We start from the raw sequence: 26,369 nt of genomic DNA, 5'->3' as shown, positions 1-26,369 counted from the left end.
TTCCTAAAGTTATTTACAAAATTTTATACAATCAAAAGCCTTGGGTATATATATCTAAAGAGTTCCATTATACGAAAGCATATATGTTCACATGTATGAAATATTATAAACTAGTGGAGATGATCGATGTCTATACAAAATGAGAAACGATTTACAATTGAACATCTTGTGGGAGTTAGGTATGACAATGACGGTAAAGAACTGAATTAAAACTTCTGGCACGAATTTTATTCCGAGATTTACAACAAAAATGTTTTTCAACTAGTTGAAATGCCGCTTAAACCTGGGATATGAAACATTGACACGTATATAACATAGGTAATACAAGACGATGTGGACAATTCAATAGTTTGCAATGAACTGATAGAATAGATTCATTTTGTCTATTTACTTGTGTCTGCGTGTTGGATAGGCCTCCTGTGCTTCCCAGAGAGGCGGGTTTTTCCAAATCAATAACAGGGCTTGTTGGCTGATAAATGGAACAGCCGATCCTCTCTGGGTAGCACATACTCCATTACTATTTTATCACTTCTATTATGATATTATAATTTAGGTACAATCTTAATTATTCAATATTAATGAGAATATTAATAATTATGTTTTATTTTTTTGCATGAATTAATTATAGATCGTAATTATAATTACTTTATAAAGTTGCCTTACACTAAGAATCATCAGACATGAAGGAATTTTGGGATTTTAGTTCCTCCAGTGTTTGAATTTGTTGACGGAGAAACAATATCCTAGAATGCCAAAGAAGAACAGTTTTTATCGTCTCTTCGATCACGCTGAGCAACAGTACAAGCTGGTTATTTCACAAACAAACTGTTAACGCAGCCGATACAAGCAAAACATCACTTATTATTATCACATACCTTTGTTCCTGGAGCGTTGCCTGAATTTCTGTCAGCCTCACTATCGACCGTGCCGTTTTCAATTCTGCCGACACTCTTGTACACTGCAAACTTCCCATTGTGTGTGCTTCCTCGCTAAGTTTCTGTGCCTGTAGATCATAATTGCAAGAGACACTTTTTATTCGTGTCATTTTTGCCAATACATGATAGGGATTGTTATCATTATTATATTAGGTTGGCAACTAAATTCGCGACCTTTTACTCGTAATTCTTTTACTGTACCATTATAACCTCATTCTGTGACCATTCCTTTTGAACTGTACACTGCCGCTCAAAAGTATGTGAACACTTACCGTGTTCGTGAAATTTGTGATATATTATGTATTATCTAAAGTCTATTATGAATATGTATGTAATGTATTCTAATAGTACCAAAATAAACGATTTAGTTATTCAATTTTCTTAAATAAATAAAAGAAAAACTATGGGATCGTGTAGATGGACAAGTCCGAGAACGATGTCCCAAATCTGAAAAACATTTGTGGGACATCTTAGAATCTGAGTGGAACCTTACTGATACTGAAATAATAAAAAAGTTAATAGCCAGGATGCCATGACTAGTAAACACGGTCATAAAAGCACGCAGTGGATACATAGATAAAAAGAAAATATAATTATTTTTTTTATTTTATCGGTGAGATATTTAATAAATTATTATTAAAATATGTTCTCTTTGACAGTGTACGAACTGGAATACATACAGGGTAATCAAATTTACCAAAGATATAACTTTTTTCAGATAGTTATAAGAATTAAGGAAGTGTCCACATACTTTTAAGCGGCAGTGTATATCATTGGAAAGCTCTAAATTTTGCGATTAATTTGATAATTGTGGAGGTCGCGAACTTAGTTGCCAACCTAATATATTATTTTCATTATTACAGTGTATTTACCTGTTTCTCGAGGATATCGGCAGGAAAGGCACGCACGTGTTGCGTTAAATCTTCCCGATAGTGATTAGCAAGTGACGGTGTTAAAGAAGGTGTTAGGGGAGGCTGTACTCTAGACAATGCCTGTAACCCTGTATTATTTAAATTTCCAAGGGTACCTAGTGTGCTAAGACTTTGCAACGAGCTTAAACCTTGTACTCCAGGATTCGTCCCCCCAGGGCTTGTTACTGTAGAGAAGAAACAAAGCCATACACGTATTAGATGCTCCTATGACATCTTAATCCTAATAGAACACCCCTTCATTTTTTCGGCGTAAAAAACGCCGTGGGGTCACAGGATACCAAAATAAAAACCATAGTATTTTAACACTAAACCTACCACTGCCGAATCAAATACCCGGTTTTATATTTTTCATCTTACAATTATTGAAATTATGAAGTTGCTTAAATGGAGATTGATTCGATATATTTCTTTATCCAAGCACATATTGTAATAAAAATTGCAGAAAATCTAAATAAATAGAGTATTGTCGTTTTTGTAAGCTAAAACATTCTAATCGCGTTTAGAGCTCGGTAGGTTTAGGGTTAAAAAGAATAACTACGTCATGCTATTGAAAACTTATTTTCATGTCTGTAGATAAATTGAAATGTTATGGGATCACTGGCAGCCCCAGAATGTCGTTCTAGGGTTTAATTTGTATGAAATGATACTAATAAATAGACAGCGGATCTTTATGCAAAATAGAAATGTTTCACTGGAATTGCAACAAACTGGAGTGATATACAAATTTATATTCTTTCTCAATATGCTTAACAGTTTGAAAATAATATAACAGTATTTTTAAATTCTACTAATGTTGTTGCTGTTTTAAATTACATCTCATTTTTGTCATAATTCATAAAATCCGCTGTCTACTAATAAATAAACCGCGGATCTTTATGCATAATAAAAATTGTCCGCATCTCAGAAGCTTCTCGTCTTCTCTAGTAACTTAGTAAATTGAAAATGATGCATTGACATTCTTTCAAGTTGTTTTACTATTTGAACTATCTTAAATTACAGCAATGTACATACTAGGCTTTCCTATAAATGCATACAATCCGCAGTCTACTAATAAATCAGTAAAAATTTCTTTGAATTTGTCTTAATGACAGAAATTTGTTATCTTTTTTTGCTGACTTACATTTTCGAGCGTCAATGCAGTCCTGGGTCTCCGAATGTGTAGGAGTCGGTGGTCCCTCGCTTGTAACGATGCCGCTTGTGTCAACTTTCAACGGCACCATTACATCATTTCCACTATTATTCCGGTCACCACTTGATGACTGCTAAAAAAATCATAAACTCAAAAAAAAACGCTTATACTCACTCGTGTCTCTAGTTCAGTGGTTCTTAACCTTTTTGAAGTCAGGGAACTCTTTTGATTATATGAAAAATTAATGATCCAAAAAACAAACATAAACATCCCGCGTAGAAATAAATATATTATCTCACGGAATTTCGCGGAACACTTGCAAAAAGCTCGCGGAACACCGGTTAAGAACCAATGCTCTAGTTAATAATATTATGTAGAAATTTGGAAGCAAAGATCAAACGAAATCTACTAGAATAAAAGTAGTATAGAACATTATATTGTTAATTACCTGCCGAGACAACAAGATGGCAGCTGTTTGGAGTGTTTGCAGAGCCTTTTGTGGTGTGATATCAGGCTGTTCCTTGTTGCCTGTGATTTGAGATAATAATCTTGGTAGATTTGCTAATGAAACCGGTGGTCCTGGAGCATTGCTGTTTCCTTGCTGTTGTTGCGTTGGGGAACTCAGCTTGCCAGGTGTTTGGGGCGTAGATGGGGGATGTGATGTTAATCGAGGTAATGCTGTAACATCAATACCAAATTTGCTTATTTTAAAGCTGAACTGAAACGGATCAATTTAAGTAAATGTTTTAAAATACAATTTTATTATCTAACGAAATTAAAAATGAAACACTTCTTATCAGAAGAAAAAACAAATTCTTTATAAACACGCCACAACTCTACCATTTTTATAAACGTGAATAGAAACATTTAGATATTCGTAGTAATGTTCGAACTTGAACATACCAGTGGCCAACAAAACAGGGCCTTGCGGCAGTGGATCATGAGTACAAGATGTCAGAGGTTCGGAGGTCGGTGTAGAATCACCTGGTGAAATGTCCATATCCTGGGCTTGACGCTCCACTCCTGCATCTTCTCTACATTGTTCTCGATCCCTTTCTCGTTCCCGTTCCCTCTCCCGTTCCTTTTCTCTTTCTCTTTCTCTAACCGAAACTTCTTCTCTACTGCTACCACCGCCGCTTCCACTGCACGAACTCCAGTACTCCCGTTTGTCAGACTGACGCGACGATTTACCATCTCGCACACTGCTACTGCTATTTGACCGCGAGTTGGAATGTTTATCGTGACCTGAAAATAGAAAAAATTGAAAAATAATATGTTGTACACTAAATCACGCTGCTACTTCTGCGTTAGATCTGCTTAACGAGTTCTGTATCATGATAGTTCTCTTAAATCTGTGTAACAGATATCTTTGTACACATATACATGTATGCACATGTGCTTCCGTGTAAATGTAATAGCAAATGTTACAGACGTATTTGAACATCTGATCCTTTCGTTAATTTATACAATGTACAGTGGCGATGTATAGATAGGAAAATGTGAAGTCGTCAATTTATTGCGTGGTCGTTTAACCCAATTTTACAAAAAGTTGTTGGTTTTTACAGGGTCCACTTAATTTTGTCCCCGACTGTATATACTCGCCACTGTGTATGTTCTACTGTTGTTGATATTAGTACTAACATAATGTTGTCTTTCTCGTGAAAATTATTTAGTGATATATGATTGTTAGACGTACTTGACCTAGAAGAATAATCATTGGACTGACGCTGTCGATTATCTGTTCGACTGATCCATTCCCGTGGTTTTTCCCACTGAGAGACCTCCGTTTTACAGTTGTAATAATACTTCTTGCCCGAAGAACTCATGTGCTCAGACCAATCACCGAACCTGGCCGAACGTTCCATTGTACCTCCTCGTTCATCACCGCGTTTATCCTAAACAGACTGTTCTAAAATGTCCGGAAACGACTGAATGAATGGAAAAAAATATTTATACGAATTCCAAAAAGATGAAACTACGATTGTCCTCTTTGCTGGTCTCCCATTCACCTATCAAATATTACAATTCTTTTGGAATCTCTTAACGGTTTTAGAAAGGAAACGGGCTACACATTTCTGGCGTATTAATTATGGCATTCTGAATTAATATCTTTACAAAGTTGTAGATTATTGAGCATTTACGTCAATGAATGTATACACTACCATAAGAGAAATAGAATATTACCCCATTTTAAAAGAAAAAAATAACATTCGTATTTAGTAGACTCTGTTTATGATCTTCATCACGAATTTAACTGTTGTATAATAGTAATAGAGTGCTGTATAATATGCAGGATACACAAGAAGACAAGATACACTCAACAAACACACAACAAATTACTTGAGAACCGCATCTTCCCCTAATATTGATTTACAAAACAATATTATGAATAAAATTATGTAAAATAAAAATATAGCAGTGGGAAAAGTAAGTTCTTCAAGCAATTTTTGTGAAAAATTAACTGTAATATGCAGAATCAATACTCCAAAAATATTCTATACGAATTTATAATCATTTTTTACTCGCCATTGAAAGGTGGCTAAGTTGAAAAAATATTTTTGGATTTCATAAATACATTATCTTCCATTAATATTTATTAAAAGGTGCATTATACTGACCTGACAGGAATTATGAGATGGTTTCCTCTGAGATGAAGACTCTCTTGACGAATTTGATGATAATTTTATTGGATGTAAAATCTGCAAACATGGAAATCATTTCAGCAACATGCTTTAAATAACACAAAAACCATTCAAAGAAGGCTGTGACCATATATAAATTATTCCAGAGTCCATTACTATACAAAAGAAAGAAATTTCAAAAGACAGCTGACTGAATATAATTTAAATATTGTGTTTAAAATGTTGAGCAAACAACACGTAGATCTACTTTTAAAGTCTACAAACATTTGGATATGCATTTATAACTAGACTGCGGATCTTTCTACAAAATTAAAACTGTCTGCATCGATTGCAAGAAATAGAAATCAAATTGAATGTTATTTCTTCCCCTAATGATTTTAATACAGAAGAAACCATGTATTGACATCTTCAATTTTTAAAATATTTCAACAATTTTGAATTTCATCTACTCAATTTTACTATAAACGCATAAAGATCTGCAGTCTATTTATAACATACACACATATGTGTAATAGGTGTTAATAAGGAAGCCTGTCACAAGGTAGTAAGATTTTCCAGAAAATTTCAGTTATATAAACGTAATAATTACAATGCAGTGCCATGTATTGAAATCATATACAGGGTGCTCTACACAACTAGGACAAGTTGTGTTTTCAAAACGATGAGGGATAGAAAAATTACGTTTGTCTAAAAATGAAATAGTTCAAGATGAAGCGTATTTTAAAATTAATTTTACCCATTTTTGTGCATCGGTATGTCTGAAAAGTATACTTGCATATTTTTTAAAATGAGTGATTCTGCAAGTTAAATGAAACAAAAGCGTAGAATGATAAAAATTATTATGTTTTCACTTCTTAAAAAGATCACCACGTGCATTCAAACACCCTGTACATGCAAATGTTATGATTGTTTTTAACCACATATATTTTCGAATTGCATTTGAAAAAGACTTGCAAGAAAGAAATATAGCGCCTTACCTCTCCACTACTCCTATCGTGGTTGGTCCTGTGTTCCGAATCTCTGCTTTCGCGGCTTCTCTTGTCTTTTGGGGATCGTGCACAATCTACACATATGCAAGCAAGCATGTTACAGCTGAAAATGTTAAGACACAACCCTGTTTTTATACTGAAGGCAGAAGATTTAGAACTTTAATTCTCAAAGCAAAAGATAAGTACAGTTTTAATTTGCCATAACACAATTTCATTTTAGAAATGAACATTCTATTGAAAAAGATTAAAACACCATGATTTTCTTACAACATTTATGTTGTAATGTTGTATGTTCATTCACAATCTTATTCTACGTGTCACTTTTATTTTTATCTTAGATTTTTTACATTATTTACCATTTGAATATAAATATTTTTAACGGTAATTTAAAGACCGGCCTTTTGCTCTTTTAAAGTTAACAGAAAATTGATATTAAGTCAAACATTCCACTTCAGTTTTCGTAAACAGAAAGTGCCATGTCAAAACATAAGTGACAAAACAAAAAACATGAAAGTGTCATAAACAGAAAGATAGATTCTTCTAATGATCTTCTTAAAATATCTCGTTAAATATTTCCTTCTACTTCTAATATAATATTATTGTGTTGCAGCACAAATAACTGTACCAGTTTTAGTCACCTAAAAGTTGTATTTCTAATATATATAGAAGATGTTCCAGCTGAAAGAGACTACACAAATATTTTCATTGTTTTAATGACATGAAAAATGCTCAAAGCACAATCAGAATGATTTTAAAAAAGAAATATCAAGTAGACATCTTTTTAACAATACTTTTTCTTAAATTTTAACAACATCAGTACTTTTAAAATGTCAGTGCAAGGTTGTCTTTCAGACATATTTGAGTGCGTATGGCCCAAAATATTTGTTCTACAATGTTACTACTTCAAAAGTTCTGAAATAGTGCTTTAAACATTTCTTATATTATTAAATATGATATTTAGACATTTTACTTCAGCTGAGACACCCTAAATAAATACGTAAAGTAGTTTTAAACTGTATATTTTTATGAATGTATACCACTAATTCATTTGAAATACTCTGCTCTGCTACTGATATTTAATTTTGATTAATCTTCTATTATGTTAGTTATCTTGAAAGAAACATAAAAGCTTATTACCAGAATACTTGTCCCTAGAGGAGGATAACTTATAGTCTCTGTTTTCTCTCTCCTTTTTATATAGGGGCTTGGATGTGTAGCTCCGAGGACTATCCCTGTCCGTTCCCATGCCCATACCCAAGCCCGTTGCTGGACTGTAAGAGTTGCCATTTGGGGAATCCCGCATACGCCCTTCGTAACGACTATCTGACGACGCCGTCGATGAGGAGTAGCCACCCTTAGAACTGCTATACTTCGCGTTCTGTGAATAGACAAATTAAAGCATTAAATATAAGTAAAGTTGTTCATGCCTTGAATGAATAAAACATATCTCATCATTTCTAAATGAATATAATTCTTCAAACTATATAAAATTCTATGGTGCTTTATATATTCATAGTCTACAAAGATCCTCTATAATTTATAAAATACAAGCTTCGATATAGCTTAAAACAAATTGATTGTATTTTGAATCTATCAGTAAGCACATAGAACCTTATTTATCGTACTATAATAAATCTTCTGAACGGATAAGGATACACATTGATTATGGACAAGACATATCTTACTCATTGCTAAACAAGAAAGCTTTTATTATTATTAGTTTCAGATTCTGTTTGTAAACATACTTTCTCTATGTTCATTTAAAACAAATTTTGTAACATGTTCATATCCAATTGTCTTTTGTACAAACACTACTGCAACTAAAACTAACTTGACATAATGAATTTTATGACAAACATGTAGATTAAAACTTAATGTATAAAGCACGATAAATTTGTTCTTAACATTGTGATTTTTCTAAAAAAACAATTACGAACGAAGTATCTGAGGATACATTCAGATAACAATTGCAATATACTGTTAGTAATCGACATAACATAAAGGAATGAACTATTGATTTTCTGAAAGTGAGGTTATGTTTACAAGACTAAGAAGATTCTTACCTCGCGAATAAATTATTTTATACGGTTCTATATATTACAAATAACATAACGAGCAATAAACACAGTCAATCTTCAATTCCGACAATAATTAATTGCATTTCTGTTCCCCTACATTCGGATTTGTAAAAATTTCAATAAATATCATTTGATATTTGATCATAATACATCACATTGTTTGTTACTATAATCAAATCTCTCTGCATAAAATACAAATAGTTCAATCACTTTTGTTTCAGCACTTACAAGTCCAAATTGTAAACAAAATAACATATTAGTAGCTTCCACACACATTATTTTAGTTGTAAACATTCAATAAAACTGTATGGACAAAAATATCTACGTGATATTTCACATTTATGATTATGTACTTATAATGATGCATTTCATCTTACGAGTTTGTCAATGTGTTCGCTTTTAGAAACATAAATATTTACACCTTTTATGATATTCTTTTTGTTCTGTACTTCGTGCAAAATAATTATGCTAAGACAAGAAATGGATGGCTATATAAAAGATATGGCAAACAATGTTAACAAAAAGAATCATAATATCCTTAAATAGCAAACATAGTTTTCCAAAATAAAAAGAAGCTTCTTTTTCTTCACAACAACCTTTAAGTTCTCAAAAAACAAGTCACATTTGTAATTAAAAACATAGCACACAAGTAAAGAAACATATACGAATAGTATTTACATGGCTAAGAGGATGACAATGTATGCTTATTTTATATAAATGTACTAATCTTCAAGCATGAAAAGATACATAAATAAAATAGTATTGATAATAAATAAAAAACAGAAAATTTATTAGCAATATATAAGTAACATAAAAATGAAATAAATATGTGTATGTATAATATGTAATATAAGTATGTGCATTTCATTAGACGATGTTTACAACTCATCAAAAAGTTACAAACAATTAGTTATTCACACTTTATTAAAAAATTCTAAAACCTACCATTTCGAATTGTGGTAGTTTGTAGTTATTATGAAAGTTTTTAATACACGTCGATAGTTTAAACACAGCTTTAAGTTTCTCGAATCAGTTTTATTCTGAATTTTAATTCAGTTCGATGTAAAATCTTATTCTTCGGTTCACAAATTATATTAGCGTTATTTCTATTACCAAATTTACGATTAAAAGATGAGACAAGCTTAGTTTGATGTCCTAATTTGTGCCATTGCAAATATCACCACCCCTGGCAAAAAATACGAAACCTTATAACATACGCATTGATTACGGTATTCGTACACAGATGTCAGGTTTTTTTTTAAATATAACAGAATAACAATATCAATATTAATTATCTGACATTCAGTAATCTTCAGGTATTGAAAAAAGTTCCCAGATACGTTCTACTGTCATCTTCTTTATTTAGAATATTCAAAATGTCACATCACTTTTTCATGCTGCTTTTATATGTACTTCTATATTTTACTGGACAATAGAGAACATTTTGTTCGATATGAGAACAAAAACATTTATTGTATCGTTAAGATGTTTAATGACATGTTTGATTATACACTTTTCTATTTTCTTTATACATAATATATAACATATATAATATATGTATATATACATATATACTTTATATATGTAATGTGTACATATGCATATGTACATGAATGTATATATACAACAAAAATATATGTATATACATATGTATACGTATATACAGATGATGATTTTTTATATACACGATGCTAGTTTTTCGTTTTTGATATGTATGCAAAGGATTTTCGTTCTGATCACGTCAACAAACCCGATTCGACACTTTCTGCCAGGGAGAGCGGTTTCGATGCATTTGTCTCAAAATTTACCTAGCTCTGGTGCAATCGTACCGTGGACGAAATTTACCCCCCTCCGAATACCCCCGACACATCAATTGCTAGAATGATATTTACCTGATAGGGATGGGCCTGGTGCTTTTCGAAGTACCTGAAATCAGACAAAGCGACGAATAAATAAGTTTGCAGCGTAAATGGAGGATAAAATTTTTATCGGGAAAATTTCTAGTACGAATGGCGGGTAGCAGTAATGTCGAACGGGTCGAATGGACGAAGTACGGGTGGATGAGAGGTTGGTTGTGTGTCAGGATTGGATATTTGACGGCGGTACCCTACCCATCGCTGATCCGTTGCGGTTTCCTCGCATGCATTACCATCAATGATGGTGTCTGTGGGAAATTCGCGGCCTCGGATGTTCCCTTTTCGGTCGGTCAATGTCATAAAAACAACATTAACGCTTATTTAACAGTCAACTTCTCTTTCTACCCGGACGCCATGTCACATACGTGATCGGCCGCTGCCGGTGTCAGCGTAGCCGAACCGTTCGAGTCACGTCTGCGCTTCAGTGTGCAACTTCTCTCCACAGGAGCGTACATACTAAGGTCGGAGTGGGTCGGAGTCGGAGCCATTGAAAGATTGAAAGACAGTGATTGACTTGAACCGTCACACATAACCTGCACATAACCCCATCTACGAACTTATATGTATTTATTCATGTATATTTACATTTAACGACAGTGTCGATCCGCGTATAAACCGTGACCTGTCACACACGAATCTTCAATTAATATTAACAGTATTAAAAAGATTAGACTAGTTTAAGAACCGTTAAATAAGCCAATAACGACAGCCTACATTTTAGATTGCAAATGCCAAAAATTCAAAGTACATACACTTTATTTAAATTACTTTTTGTCGAAACCTCCAGGGTAGTTTACGGAACTATAGCGAAACTTGGACCTATTGTCCTATTTAGAAGATCTTGTTCATCTTTGTTTTACTTTATTTTTGTAACAACTAATAAACTAAAAAACATAGAAATAGATTTTTACAATAAAATAATTAATCGTTTGCTTGTCACCGGTCGGAAAAACATTGTAGACGTCATCCCGTCAGAATATATACAATATTTCAGTAAAACACATTTATTGTACTTCAAGTGTTCATCTAATTTTTAACTTATCGATAAAAAAATGTTTAATAACTTTTTTATTTTTTATTTACTAGAGTTTTTACGATTATAGAAATGAACACAGGAATAAATTGGAAGTCGAAAACAATGAAGAAGTCTTGTAATTAAAAGATATTGTAAATATATAATAGTTATGCAAATGCGACAGATGAGGGCTTCAATGATCATTGTATGTAGTTTGTATATCATCCTAAATAAATGCTATTTCTTCTATTTAATCTGTGTCTCTTTGGGCTGTTCACTATACCTCTAATCCTAATCCTTTGACAGCATTTCCCTCCAACTCCAACACACAGCCGACAAAACAATACTACATACATATAGCTACACGAATAGCACACAATAGTTTTCCATCCCACTTCTGCCTCTCGCAAATGTTGCAAATAATGACGTTTCCAACTAAGACACATATTTTGTAATACAATATAATAACCAACACTCAGTCAGACTATGCTACTTATTCACCCCATTAGACGATTATATGTGAGATGTTTTGTCAATACTTTTCTCCTAATATTGACTACATCCTTTATAACAGTATTAAAACCTGGCATATGCAAATTAAGCTTCGAATACATACAAATTCTTCGAGAATTTGACTACTAAATACAGTAAGAAATCAATCATTAGATTTTGTTTGTGTAGAATTATTTTAATACGTGATTAAATAATTATAATTTTAAGCGGTAAATCGCACTGGCAATCATGCTGTATATTTAATGTTGGATGATTGTATGAATTTGAAGAGGAAAAGCTAATACTGACAGTTCATATGTTAACTTGGACAAAGAATCACCTGGAAAAGTCGAATTCAATTTCTCATTCTTTTCTTCTACATGCTGTTTTTTCTAAAGATAACGATTCTCATAAAGGAAGATATCACTATCAATTTTTATTTAGTGGAAAGATAACACGATCTCTTTCCTATATGGTATCTGTTTCGGACAGCGAATTCATTAGCAGTTTGTTAGAAATCCATCAAAATCCATGCATTAGTCGACGGTCTTCTGCGCAGGACTGCGCACCTCTCTCGCGCATCGCCAATCGGGTAAGTTGGGAAAGGCATGGGAAACATATACTGATTGGCCACATTAGTGTGATACCGTGCTGCCCTCTCAAAAACAGGCTAAATCCCAGCCCGGCCGACAGGCCCTGGGCTCTAGCCCCCGGCAGGTGATATTCGCACCATTTTGTGCACAGGGGCCCGGCTAAATCGGCCTGTCTGGGTCTCGACCATAGACATATATATGGTATATGCATGCATGTATGTCTACGGCAAAATATATATAACAATAATGGCGGAACGTCTCTTTATTTGACTACAGCTCTTTCACTGGTTCACTTTGTACAAGACAGGACCGTATTTGCTTACAGTCTGCTTACAGTAAATCTACGAATAAAAACGTTTAATATCACTTCTACTGTACAAACTGATCGATTGACAAAATAAATCTTCTTTACGTGAAATATAAGATATTAATTATCATGATTACTCCTCCAATGTAAACGACAGCTTCACGCTACATCCCTAAAAAAATTAGACGGTTTTATCGTGTTTTGTTCTAATTTTAAATTGACCTGACAGCACATATTCTTAAAATATCATTTAAAATAATTTAAACAAGTACATGAAACATTTGAAAATGTATTATAAATGTTAATAAATGAATATCGGATTTTATGCATTTATGACAAATAAAACTGCGGGTTCGTACAATTTAAAGCAGTGATCATGTTAAAAACATTTGAGAATATCGAAGGTATTAATTTTATCTTAACAAGATGATTAAAAGAAAAATACAATTTTATCTGGCTCTTGTGTCCTGCAATCAAATGCGAAGATCCGCAGTCTAGTAATTAATAATAAAATAATTAAAAAATGTTCGCATTTATTGCAGGACACAGGAGCCAAATAAAAATTGTAGTCTTCTTAAAACTATAATACATTGATGTCCTTAAATATTTTTAACATGTCCACTGCTCTAAATTGTACGTGCCCATTTTTGTCATAAATGCATAAAATCCGCAGTCTATATAATTATGATTATAGAATATACAGGATGTCCCAAAATAATATGTTGTACTTCCTTGAAAGGGTTGATTCTTGAGGTTATTTGAAGTAACCTTTCCCTTCGCGGCTTTACGAAAAACATGAACCAATCAGAGTGCGGCTACAGCGTACGGATTGCGATTCTGCCAATGCGAACGCCAAGCCGGAACCCGTCCACTGTATTCGCGCTCCGATTAGTCCGACCGCGGAGGACATTTCCGCAAAGAAGAAAGATACTGCAAATGACTTCAGGAACTACAACATTTTTGGGACACCCTGTATAATATAATAATCAATTTTAATTCTGGTTGATCGTCGGTTGTTGTTTATAAAGATTTTTTTTCAAATTCCTCCATATTTCCTTCACAGCAGGTTAGGGGTTCTCGAAAGACAGGGGCCACACCTGTAACCGCAGATCCGCAACTCAGCTCGAAATGCTACGGTCACGGCGGCGTTCGCGTAGCGTTGATGCGAGACACTGCGTTTGTCTCGATTTTCGAAGTGAATTGTCGCATGTTGTCGCGTAAGTTTCCAGTGCACCGACAGCAGACGGCGCAGCCCGCAGTGAAATAATTGTGCCGATTGTGAACCCGAGAAAAACCAAAGCGATGAAAACAGTAATTTGAAAAAGGGGGTTGACGGTCGCCCTCGTTTCGTTTCGTTTTGTTGGCGTGTGCGTAGTGGTAATACACAATACAAACATAAAGAGACGCAAGAAAGTGGAGGGGGTCTGTGCTCTTTTGATGTCTTTTGACCAGTGTCAATCAGTGTCGCCAGGTCGAGAAAATCGAGGGGAATACAAGTACCCCCTCTCTGATGACCAGTCCAGTCTACGTGAGTCTACGGCACGGGCACCGTGGTCTACGTCTACGGTCTTGGTGGGGGGCGTTGGAGTGTGCGCATGATGCTGGAATGGGTTAGTGGAAGGGGAAAAGGAGGAGAGGAAATGAACCACTTTCTACCTCATCTGGCGACACTGCTCTCGACACGCTTCCGAAAACAAGCTCGAACTGAGGGAAACTTGCGCACTCTCGTTGTTAACTGTCATCTCCAGATTTGCTACGTGACGTACCCACCCTTCGCGTACTGACACGCACATTATAAACAAGCTGTCTCTACTTAAATGCTATGTCAGCATGTGTATGATTGTCATTCGTTTCTGATTTTGTTTTTCGCGCGAATGGTGCACTACACTGGATTTGTCCGACGAAGAGTAGGTAATGATTCCTCTTTCTCTCTCTCTCGCTCTCTCTCTTTATCTGTCTCCCTCTGTCTTTCTCCCCTCTCGTATAGTAGCGTTTTACACATGCAGCTTTAAACAAACGCATAAACATGATACAATTGTTCAAATAAAACTAATATTTGTTAACCCTAATCGTAAAGCGGCTCCTACACGGTCAATCAGGAATGACAGTCTGATTGAACAGTCAGACTGTCAATCCTGACTGTGATCAGGCTGTACCTTCGAGAACCGATCACGTCCGATTCTGCTGAAATTTTGCAAATAGCTTCGTTTTACAGAAAAACAATGTTTGCGAGATTTTCAACGACTCAACCTTTAAAGCCTCAAATTCTGCTAAGAATGTTTTTATCATTTTTAACATGCTTCGATTTCGCTGAAATTCTGGGGACAGGTTCTTTGTAAAAATAATATATTTCCGAGAAGAATTTTTGGTCTTGGTTAAGTTTGGGTTTTTAAGGATTTTTTAAACATTTTATATTGTTTTTATACAAAATTAGACTATCTTCAAAATTCAGCTAAATCGGGCGTGACCGTTTTTCGGAAGTTTCGCCATTGTTAGATATATTTCTAATTTCAACATGTTTTATAGAAACATTTCACAGTAAAGAAATGACAATGAGTGATGAAAACAGAGTAAACTTGGAACAAATACACAATGGTTTTATGGATATATCAGAACATTGTACGAATCCAGAATTTCTGGATAGTTCATCTCCAGATGTCAAATATTCAGACAATGTATTTCCATGGCTTATTAAATTCAATAAAGTGATGTCTTCATCTGTGGGATGCAGAAGTTCCCAGCTGTTAGAACATCTACTATCCCTTTATACAGAGTGAGTTTATTGGTTACTTTTTTCTGATTAATTAAAATTTCCAATTAATTGATGAGGAAAACTTAAATTATTTTCAATTTGACCATATTACATATTTCAGGAACATTATAACCAGCATAAACATATACTATGAGAAAGCGTTAGACATGATAAAATTAAAAAACCATATAAGTAGTACCTTAACATATTTTCATCTTTACTGGCATGATATTAAAGAGGTATTAGAGAAAGTTTACCATTTCATCAGTTCGACAACCAAAGAAATCACACTTGCAATATTATATTACAAGTGCAATATATATATAACAAGTTACTGGAAATGTATTAATCGAATGTTTTATAGTTTGTAGATGATAGTGAGCCATATCTAAATGCAATGTCAGTGTTGTTAGGTATATATATAGACATGGAGCTTAAAACTTCTAGACACACTAAAGATTCAACTTCATTAGTTGCAAAACTTTTTTCTGCACTGTGGATATATTTAAGTAAGTTTATACGAGTTGTAAGTATTAAAAAAAAAAAACAAAGTAAACTCTAGCAAAACCATAATTTTAATCATAATGTACTAAAAGCTTTATTATAATGTCACTAAATTTCATTTTAGATCATTCAGAGAAGCATATCTTCCGAGTGCTACTTAAACTTAAGCATTGTACTAAAAAATCTATAAAAATATGTGAGCCTATGATCATGTATGTAAATAATTTTTCTTCGATCGAAAACAATTTACTCAAAAAATATTTTCTTCCCAATATTAACTTTTATACTATTATTTTCTTATATTAGGAAAAGTTTTAAATGTATGAGAAGAAATGGTGAAGAAATGTGGACAGACATAGAGTATGTCAGATATCTGCTAATGTTAAAAGTATGGAAAAGAATGAAGGAAAGTCTCAGAGAGATTAAAGAAGTAAATAAGATGGCCTTGGCAATCTTAGGTCCACATGTACCAGAAATGCGTGATGAGCTATTAAAGATTATACCAAAACCTCCTGTTGGTCATGGAAATGAAACACTGTGGCTGTTACAGCCAAATGTATTTGACTTAAGAAAGGCCTGCAGTAATTTTTTAGCATTTGAAGACTCAATAACTATTCAGTCGAACAAATCTTATTTATTAAAAAAATCTGATTTAAACATCTTTCAACAATCACAGGTAATTCTCTAATAATTTTTATACATACAGTCGGGGACTACATATATTCCACTTCCTATATTTATAGATCGTTTCATCGTGTGGTATAAATGCTGTTCGAGAACACAGTATGAACTTTGAATTGAATAAATGTGAGACAAATAAGCTTAAAAATACCTTAGATCACAGTAAATTCGCTGATCAGGCTCTTTCCACAAAAAGAAGAAACAAATTTAAGAAATTTAGGCAAGCATCCAAGTTAAAATCTGGCGAAATTATATTGATCGATTTAACCGAGGATAATGAGTCATTGGAAGCAAATAAAAATAAGAAAAAGAAGAAAAAGTGTAAAAGAAAATTAGATTGGTTAAAAATGATGAGGAAGAAATATAGAGTACAAAAGCCGGTTGAAGTTAACTGCAGAAACGAAGTGGAAATTGCAGATGCTCACAGCACAGAAAATTCTAAAAGTTTTGTAGACAAGAGCCACTTAGAATATTTACCAATTTCAGACAATAAAGTTAGTGAAAGTACTGAAAGCTATACTACAGCGGAAGAAGAATTATCGTTCCAAGATCACGCTCGTGTGAATTCTCAATGCATACACGATTACATTTCCAATAAACGAACTAAAGAACTAAAATGCGAGTTTCAACATAATCAGCGTGATATCTGCACTTTATTGCTGAAACAAAATGACATACAATACAACAGGATTTTATTTTTATTGAAATTTTTAAATGCCGTAGATCAGAATATTAAGGAACCAAAGGCCATATTGAACTTATTTAGAGAAAATACAGTGTCTTCTCAACATACGTTTGCTTGTAAAAGTACTACAAACAAATCTCGCGAAATAAATATTCAAGAAGAAACATTTTCTCAGCCAAATAGTTCCATACATTTCAAAGAATGCCAAGAAAGAATCATGAACTCGCAATCCATAAAACAAGAGTTGCCAACGAGTACAGATTGTAATGTGGCAGAAGCTGACAATATTTACTGTCAAAATAAATCAGTTTGTGTACAGAATGATCGCCATTCTCGCGACTTCAGATCATCAAGCATTTGTTCACAAATCTCAGAAACTATAAAGCAAAAGCTTAGTGATAGTCACGAATGCGTGTGTTCTACTAAGAAGATCGACGTGAAACCCTTTGCCAGTCATACTTACAATATAGTTAATACCGCAAAGAACGAAGACACGGTGCAGACAGCAGTTGACGACAATTCCACTGATAAGAAATCATCAATCTGCGACAAAAATATTATCTGCATGTTGAGCGATTTGGATAAATGTATGGACGTTCTAAATCGAATCAGCGAACATATTGTCACTGTGCATGCAGAAAAACAACGGCTAGAATGTTCAGACAAATCCGACGTGTGCGCTGTTTCAACTACAGTTTCCAGAGATCAAAGTGTAAAATCATCGTTAGGCTGGGCACAGAATAGCAATTTGACGAACTCGGAGAAATTGAGTAAAATCCTAGAATTGTATGGGAAAAAGGAACTTCTAAACGCATGCAACTGTAAAGATTCTCATAGATGGGATAATCAAGAGACTAATATAGTATCGAATCAATTAAAGAGCGAGTCAGATGACTGTAAAAAATTTCTGGTTTCACTGTCTCAGCCAAAGGATACATATTTTCGTGAGAAAACTCAGCATACTCTTTCTGGAAATAAATTATCGGACAATTTTGTTTCTGACCACGTGAAGTCGGACTTCGAACAACTTGTCAAAGCAGAGAACATCGAAGTTTTCGAATCTGCAACAAATCAATCTGAGAAAGCAAACGAACGTAAACTTCCCGTGGCAGTGAATAGTGAAGCACATGCCAATGAATATTTTCCGTATGATCTAAAATCCTTTGAGACTCTTAACGAGAACGTTCACTGCGACTCCGTGTTACAGAGCCTGTTGCAAAAGAATGACACAACCAAAGCACAGTCTGTGGAGAAATTTGAGAACATTGATATTTTAGACAGTATTCTGAATGGCAGCATAACTATGGAAGATGAGCAAGAGATGTTAGAAGAGTCGCAGTCTTCGTTAATGTCACCTATCAGTTACGATAACTCGAATAACGTGTTGAATTGCATCACAGAATTTTTCTTACAGGCTAAAAACACATACGGAACCGACAAAGAAGATAAATATGCTATGCCGGATGCAAAAAATTCTGGTACTCCATTACCTGAAGGTAGTCTTGGAATTACTGGAATATTGAATTTTCTATTGGACTTTGAATTAACAAATATGAGCTTTCTGCCCAACGATTTGATATATTCGAATGTACAGGCAGTCAATCCGCAATTAATTAAGAAAAGCTTTGAAAACGAAAATCTGTCGGGAACTATTAAGACGAGTGAGGAAGAAGTGATTGTAATTGGCAAAAGTGATGAAGGAGATATTTTATCGCAAAAGAAAAATGAATCCTCTACCTTGAGTCAGTCGAATATTTCAGTAAATTCAGATAGCATGTTTTCTGATTTAAGAGAGTCGTTCACTAAATACAATCTTTCTAGTCCTTCAGATAAGTTTAGTATTAATGCCGTAGGGAAGAATGATATTGCTAATCAAGTCCAACCATTCAGCGATACAATGAAATATGTTTCGTCTAAAATGTATGTCCCCAATGAAACTACATCGACTGCATTATCAAATTGTGAAAGTCAACAGGCAGATGATCCCATGTCATTGCATAAAGATGTCTGCGCAGAACATGAAAAAAGCGTTTTCTTAGTGAAGAAACTTTCAAACTGTGAATCATTGTCTTCTACTGATTTGATACCATCCAATAATGCTACAGATTCATGGTGCGAGAATTCGGAATATGAACATTTTCTAAGGAAAAGAAACATTCAAAAGTACATTCAGAACATTTGCAAAGGAAAACAAAATAATGTTTCACAGCATAAAATAGAAGTTGGTGTTCAATTCAGATCCTCGAAACAAAAGTTAAGAAAGAAAATGAAGAAAGATAAAAAAGAAGAAGGAGAAGGATTAGATTTGTTTACTATCCAACCTAATCAAGATGAATTGAACTTAAAATATTCGCAAATTAATGTTATTAGTCCTACGAGTCATCAGGATGCTCAGAGCGCGTACAAACTGCCGTTATCACCATTTGACATATCATATAATCAGAAATCACCACAGACTTTATGCACGTCTAGAAACATATACAAACAATTGAAGTGCGTAGGTATTCAACAGTTGAGAAACATGTCTCCACGAAAGCAGCAAATCTTATTGAACTGCCAAGGAGACTCTACAACAAGTGCTACCATCAAAGAAGATTTCAAGCTGGAGGATTCTCAACGTACCATGGAAGATAATATCTTGGAAGATCCAGTTGTATTGTTTAGATCCATGCAAAAACAACATACACCAGGAAGCAAAACACACTTCAAACTCTCTAAAACAGATGTGAAGCACGACGCAGACGTTACCAAAGTAAATCTTGTAACAGACAAACATATAACTGATATTTCGAATAATATTCTCGTCAAGTCTGGCATTAAATGGACATTGCAGAATATAAATTCACAGTCGTCGAAATTGATCACGAACCAAATCATGGCATCGGTTGACGAAGAAACACCAATGAAGAGAAAGAAATTAACTTCTAATTACTCCTCAAGCTTAGAAACAACTGCTACCGTTTGTTCCACGAGTCAGGAAGGAGTACAAAAGAAACATTATACATCAATGAAGAAAGGTAAATTCATTTTGATAGTGTCCACTTCATTTTGGCTCAAACACGAAGTGGTGCTTATTTAAAGTATTCTATGTACAGTATTTAATTTCATAGTTTCATAAATTCATTGTTTCAATTCAACATATGCAAAGCAACAAAGTGGTTGATAGTTTGTAATATCTACATGGAAGATCATCGCTAGATAGATTCTATCACACCAACTGGAAGATGTCACCTCATTATATTAAGTGCCTTATAACTGTTTTATAATTCTGCAGTTTGAGACTGATATTTATATTTGAAAATTATAATACTTCTAACGTTTGCACAAATCAAGAATACTATGATATTCATTTATATAAAATTGTAAAGTATTTAACTACAAAATAGTAGGATATCATATTGAAATGTCTCTATTCTTCACACAATGGATCACGTTTTTCTAATATGATCCAAGTCAAATCGTTCTTTAATGTAATATAGTTCGCCTGCAGTTAAAAAAATACCACACATGCATATTTTAAATATAATACTAAAAAACATTACTTTGAAAAATGAAGTAGGTAAGTTTATTACGTCTGTACATAGATATTTATAGACACGTTGAGTGTCATGGGGGAACGATTGTTATAAAATTAGTGACACTGACTGTTAATTTATTTGTTATGAAATGAACTAAATTGTAGTGTAATTATAGTGTAGGGCTGGTGTTAATAACACAGACCGTTTATACAAGTGAAACAAGACTTGTCTGAAACGCACGAAATTCACGCTGCACTCAACGTGTTTAAATTATGTTTAGTCATATATTACAAAATATAAAAATATATTATTTTTGGTTAATAGTTTAAACGAACTTGTGATGATATATGTTAACGTTATCATATGAATTTTGAAAATAGAACTATTACCTTTTGCAATAAAGCAATCTTTTGAAGTGTAACGTAAGGATTTTAAATTAAAACATTTTTGTTTGCAGGTTTAATATGTACAAATGGAAGGAAGAGTATGGTAGGTGAGTGAACTTAAAACGTGTACAATGTTTCTAAAATAAGCCTTACACACTTGTTAACGTGAATAAGTGTTTTAGATATATTTGCAAATAAATTTCTATGAAGTTTTAGGAACTTTATAGAAATGAGAGTTATTGCAAAAGAAACATTGCATAATTCTATGCGCTGTTCCCTCATTCTAAGATAAAATTTTTAGTTCCCTGTTGCTAGTGGAGTGATCATACATATATGTGATAACGTTTTAAATCAGTACTGCTCAGCCATACATTCATTTATGCACGAAGGCATACATGTACTATGTCTTCTGTGGACAGTACTGTTTTAGATGATAAATCTCGACTACATAAATGATCATGATAATTACTTAATAATTTTATGATCATAAACACTGATTTAACATATTTTTATTGTCGTCAGAAAATAGAATTTGCAGAATGAATGAATGCAGAATGTCCAGTTCAACTCCTTAAAGTTTTATTATTTGCAGGAGTAGTTAGATAAAAGATTTACAATCATGATCATATTTTTAATGGTGATATTGTGATTATGAGACTTTTTCTTTTCAATTTCAATGGACATTCAGTGTATATATATACGTAAAACAGATTTTAAAGAGGAAATATATTTCTAATTACTATTTAGCTTTCGTATTATACAGGGTATTCAATCTTATCTTTTTTCGTAGATTCTTAAAATTTTATTTGCGACTTTCCTTATTTCAAGAGAGTGTTAATTTACCGACACAATTATCTTCGAAACTATATGTTATTTGAAAAAAATCTTTAATATAAACGTTGGTTTGTTTTGAGAAATATATTTTATGATGGACCGCCGAAACAATCATGAGGCATGTCTGAAAGAGTAAGTAACTAATAGCTTTTAGATAATTGCGCGGGCTAATGAAACTTGGACACTCTGTTCATATTAGAAATACTGTTTTAATATATTTAGTATTAACTATTATTTTTAATAGTCACTAATTAATACGTGGATTAGAATTTTTAGAACCGCAGTATTATATATCTTTTAATATTTTGATCCAGTATACCTGAAGGAGAAACATACGTAAGAATATGTGTTTTGTTGAAATTGAAAATAAAAGTGTTCGTGCGACTCTACTATAGATTATACTTCGAAGTATTAATATGTCCTCTGGTAAAAAAAAATGTATTACTTCCAAAGAATGTTTAACAAACAGGTCATTGCTCTTGCAAAAATGCTCTATTTTCAGTGCAAAGGAAAATACATATTGTAATTATGCATGTGCACTTAAGAAATTTACTTTCTAGGGTAAAATTCTTGAATAGAGGTAGAACAATGACTTACATGTCGTATACCTGATTGTTTCTAACTTTTCGATTTTTTTCTAAAATAGCCATTTAGAAGTATATACATGTAAATATAACAGAAACGATGCTTTTGGACGTAAAGTTTATATAAGAAAACACATTAATGATCTCGTCAGAATATTTCTTAATTGTATTCTTATTACATAGTTTTAGTTGTTGTTGTTTCATTTTTATATTGTGTAACCATTATTAGATTTGAAACAGTGTGACTTACCGAGCTGTAACAAATTTTTAAGCAACCGAATTATTGTTTTCTTATAGATTTATAAAAAGTCTGTTTTCCACTACTTACATTTATTTTAGACTGAATGTAACATAGTATTTTTTCATGATAATGATACGTATTAAAATGCTAGACATTTTTTCTTCAAATTATCTTTCTAAAGTTGATTTGAAATGCATAACAAAATGGACAAAGTGCATTGAACTGCAAGTACTAAGCGAATAGTCCATGGTTCTAACTCTTAAGTTTACAATTAACAACAAATACATATGTCTGTTAATTTATCTTCAAGTATTATGTCTTAGGTTGTGCTGAATAAGTTCAACCTATTATATGTGTTCACACACAAAGATTAGATTATTGATTACAAAATCAAAAGTAACTTTCAAATTACTCATAAAATTATTATTATATACACGTAATATATGTAATAACATCATATTTATTTTAATATTAAGTGGAAATAACAAAAAATAATTTTACTTGGTGACATTAAACAAATAATTGTTTTTATTAAATTTGAAATGGCTACTACTTTCAGAGCAATCCTTCTAATCTTTTAGCTTTCTTTTTGTAAGCAATAATATAAGAGAGTAACAAACAAAAAGAAAAAAAGTATTACGTTTTTTAAAAAATACTTGGTAAAAGATCGTGAAACTATGCACTAATTTTTAAACGAGATAGAAGTTAAACGAATAATATAGAAAAATATATATCACCAATGGAATTGTTACTCTATTTTCGAAGACAAAGATTATTCAAAACTTAACAAATTTTAGTTTGACATACATTTATTAAAACAAACTATTATACCGTCAACATTGTTTTCAATTTAATAATCAAATAAATAAAATAGTGTATAATTTCATAGTGATGCCAGAACGAAATATTTTGTTTTTTGCAGCGTTTAAGGAAAAAAATGACAAAATGAACATGTGTACCTTTTGTGTTTGTAGATATTACTCAAGTGACTCAAGTGTTGAGTGGAGTAGAAAATGCTTTATACATTTATTGACCTATTTATCTTGGATAGTATTCAATTTTAGACAACTCATGTTAATGTCACTATTCCTTTGTCTCAGCTATTTTATAGATTAAATGATACCCATTTAATGAGATTATTACTTTTTTTTTATTACAATTTACAAGTATGTATAATGAAATCAGGTCGGTCGTGGATGTCCTCCAAAGTTTAATATTATAATAGTGTCCCGTAAAGATAGATAGCATTAACTTGAAATCCAACCAAAAAAATGTTGTTCATCTCTAACTCGTATAGAAACGCATTAAAAAAAACTATTTTATATCTTGAGATCAATAAACAGCGACATAAGTATAATAAAGTGAACAGTCATTTGTATTTTGTAGAGAGCTGTATTCTCGTTAAAGTATTTGTAAACCGAATGTAAACAAATCTTGTATCCGCATAAAAAATTGCTTGTTAAAAAAGAAAGAAACAAGGACACGCGCATTTAAAAAGTCATTACATCTATATGTATATAGATTGCATATAGAAGTAAGACTTATTTATGTTGCACAAAGGAAAATTTATTTATAAACCGTGGCACTTAATTTAAGCGAGATAATACAGAGTTCGAATAAGTACAATATGTAAGAAAATTTGTTCTTCTCTTGACATATTTTAAAAAAATTCTATTGCTGGCAAGTTGTTATGGTGAAACAGCGTATACGAGAAATTTCAACGCGTAATAACACATTTTATCTGACAGAACTAACCCATTAGTGCCTGGCCTTATTATCACTGAAAAGCAAGCTATATGTTATATTTGATAATTTTAATGTTATATGTACAAACAGTATTTTTAGCTGATAGCAACAGGCTTAAACACTAATGCTTTCTGATTATAATTTATATGTCTCCTTTTTAATTTGATCAGAAAAACACGCGAAGTAAGAATTGTTTAAGTAGCAATTATAATTTATAAATGTAGTATTGATTTATTATACGCACATCTTCCATTCGTAAATTTTTTTATATTTTTGTTATATGTATGTTACTAAAAATTGAGTAAATGAAAATTCCTAAAATAATTACTACTAATGCATAGAAAAATCATAATTAATATAAAATTATTAGGCTATATAGTATGCACAAAAATAGAAGAACAAGCATTTCATTAATCATGCAATCATTATTATACACGCGCGGTTGCTTCAGGAAGTAAGTTAATGTTTCCATTACACTGTTCTTAGAAAGTAATGCAAAAATTATTATTACAGTTTCTATATAATATAAATAAGATTTACAGAAGTTCGAATATTTACTATATGTAACAACAAATGAAAATTAGAAATTTGCAATAATAATAATAGACGACAATATGTTTGAAGAGAGGCGTTGACTTACTTTCCAACGCGACTATATTCTTCTTTTTATAATGCTACATATTTACTGTACAAATTGTTCAAAATGATTTTGTGATAAATAAAAATTTCCATGCTACAATTATAATCAACACTATTCTGAATGAAAACAGTACACTGGAGAGATATTTAATTCAGTCAATTACTTGGTAAAATATTCGTACATATATGTATTTAAGTTATTAAACTCGTTTTACAATATAAAATGTTTATAGAATTGTATAACCAAAGCGCTTAAAAGTATACATTGAACTATAGTTAAGGAATGATACATGCCGAAAAATATTTTACTTGAACCGAATGAATCTGTAACCATTAATTTTCCAAAGAATAATATATATGTATATGTAAATACAAAATTGATAGCATAACAACATAAGTTTATATACGAGGAATAGGGTATGTGCCATTATATTTGATTATTTTCACTACGTGTGAAAAAAAACGTATTATAGATATTACTACTCATATTATCAGTTTGTATACACTAAATGTCAGTTCGTAATTTTACATGATTTTTGTAACTGTTATAAAATGTAAAATTACATTAGGTAACTCATAATGAACAATGCAGAGACTGAACAAGAGAATAAAATTACTCTTTTTATGAAAACATGGTTGTTGTATAGTTTTCTCTTCCCTCTAGTGTACCAAGTATTGTGTATATAATACATAAGCATCTTCAAGTGTATTCTAAGAAATTAATGTTTTATTACATCCTTGATATCCTGTTTATAAATTGTTATCCATTTA

General features: G+C 32.5%; 2 protein-coding genes across 10 annotated transcripts in view; one reads left to right on the top strand and one right to left on the bottom strand.

Annotated features, from left to right (window-relative positions):
- Positions 1-579: 579 nt before the first annotated feature.
- Wcy (WW domain-containing adapter protein with coiled-coil wacky) lies at positions 580-11,090 on the bottom strand. 6 transcript variants are annotated; one of them, XM_076433773.1, is made up of 12 exons: positions 10,713-11,090; positions 10,598-10,631; positions 7,765-8,005; positions 6,616-6,701; positions 5,615-5,695; positions 4,693-4,891; positions 3,900-4,241; positions 3,445-3,674; positions 2,988-3,126; positions 1,808-2,031; positions 876-1,003; positions 580-743 (listed from the first exon to the last, which is right to left on the bottom strand). In XM_076433773.1, exons 1-12 carry the CDS (start codon positions 10,919-10,921, stop codon positions 665-667), a joined length of 1,992 nt encoding a protein of 663 aa, XP_076289888.1. In that variant the 5' UTR covers positions 10,922-11,090; the 3' UTR covers positions 580-664. The 6 variants fall into 6 exon arrangements, with proteins under 6 accessions (XP_076289888.1, XP_076289887.1, XP_076289889.1 ...); XM_076433772.1 differs by having other exon boundaries at positions 2,988-3,129; positions 10,713-11,077; XM_076433774.1 differs by having other exon boundaries at positions 2,988-3,129; positions 10,817-11,011.
- A 3,057-nt stretch (positions 11,091-14,147) lies between these two features.
- LOC143213246 (uncharacterized) overlaps positions 14,148-26,369 on the top strand; it is a 322,622-nt gene continuing 310,400 nt past the window's right edge. Inside the window, exons 1-9 of one of the 4 annotated variants that reach the window (XM_076432912.1) lie at positions 14,149-14,939; positions 15,555-15,801; positions 15,902-16,019; positions 16,145-16,289; positions 16,409-16,496; positions 16,591-16,960; positions 17,028-20,667; positions 21,626-21,661; positions 22,345-25,704. In XM_076432912.1, coding sequence (XP_076289027.1) covers positions 14,846-14,939; positions 15,555-15,801; positions 15,902-16,019; positions 16,145-16,289; positions 16,409-16,496; positions 16,591-16,960; positions 17,028-20,667; positions 21,626-21,661; positions 22,345-22,352 — 4,746 coding nt within the window. In that variant the 5' untranslated portion in view covers positions 14,149-14,845 and the 3' untranslated portion in view covers positions 22,353-25,704. Of the gene's footprint in view, positions 14,940-15,554; positions 15,802-15,901; positions 16,020-16,144; positions 16,307-16,408; positions 16,497-16,590; positions 16,961-17,027; positions 20,668-21,625; positions 21,662-22,344; positions 25,705-26,369 lie in introns of those variants that run through there. The other 3 variants (XM_076432911.1, XM_076432913.1, XM_076432914.1) reach the window with 3 other exon arrangements.

Source organism: Lasioglossum baleicum, chromosome 11, assembly GCF_051020765.1.
Source record: "Lasioglossum baleicum chromosome 11, iyLasBale1, whole genome shotgun sequence".
In the NCBI taxonomy this organism is placed as follows: Eukaryota; Metazoa; Arthropoda; class Insecta; order Hymenoptera; family Halictidae; genus Lasioglossum; species Lasioglossum baleicum.
This window is presented reverse-complemented; position numbering and strand designations above follow the sequence as displayed.

What these genes read in the sequence shown, in the direction of transcription:
- Wcy (XM_076433772.1), bottom strand. Translation starts at nt 10,921, where the DNA reads ATGACATTGACCGACCGAAAAGGGAACATCCGAGGCCGCGAATTTCCC. An exon ending in ACGATAGGAGTAGTGGAGAG is followed by an intron (nt 5,696 to 6,615) that starts GTAAGGCGCTAT and finishes CCATGTTTGCAG; the next exon opens with ATTTTACATCCAATAAAATT. An exon ending in CCATCTTGTTGTCTCGGCAG is followed by an intron (nt 3,130 to 3,444) that starts GTAATTAACAAT and finishes TGATTTTTTTAG; the next exon opens with CAGTCATCAAGTGGTGACCG.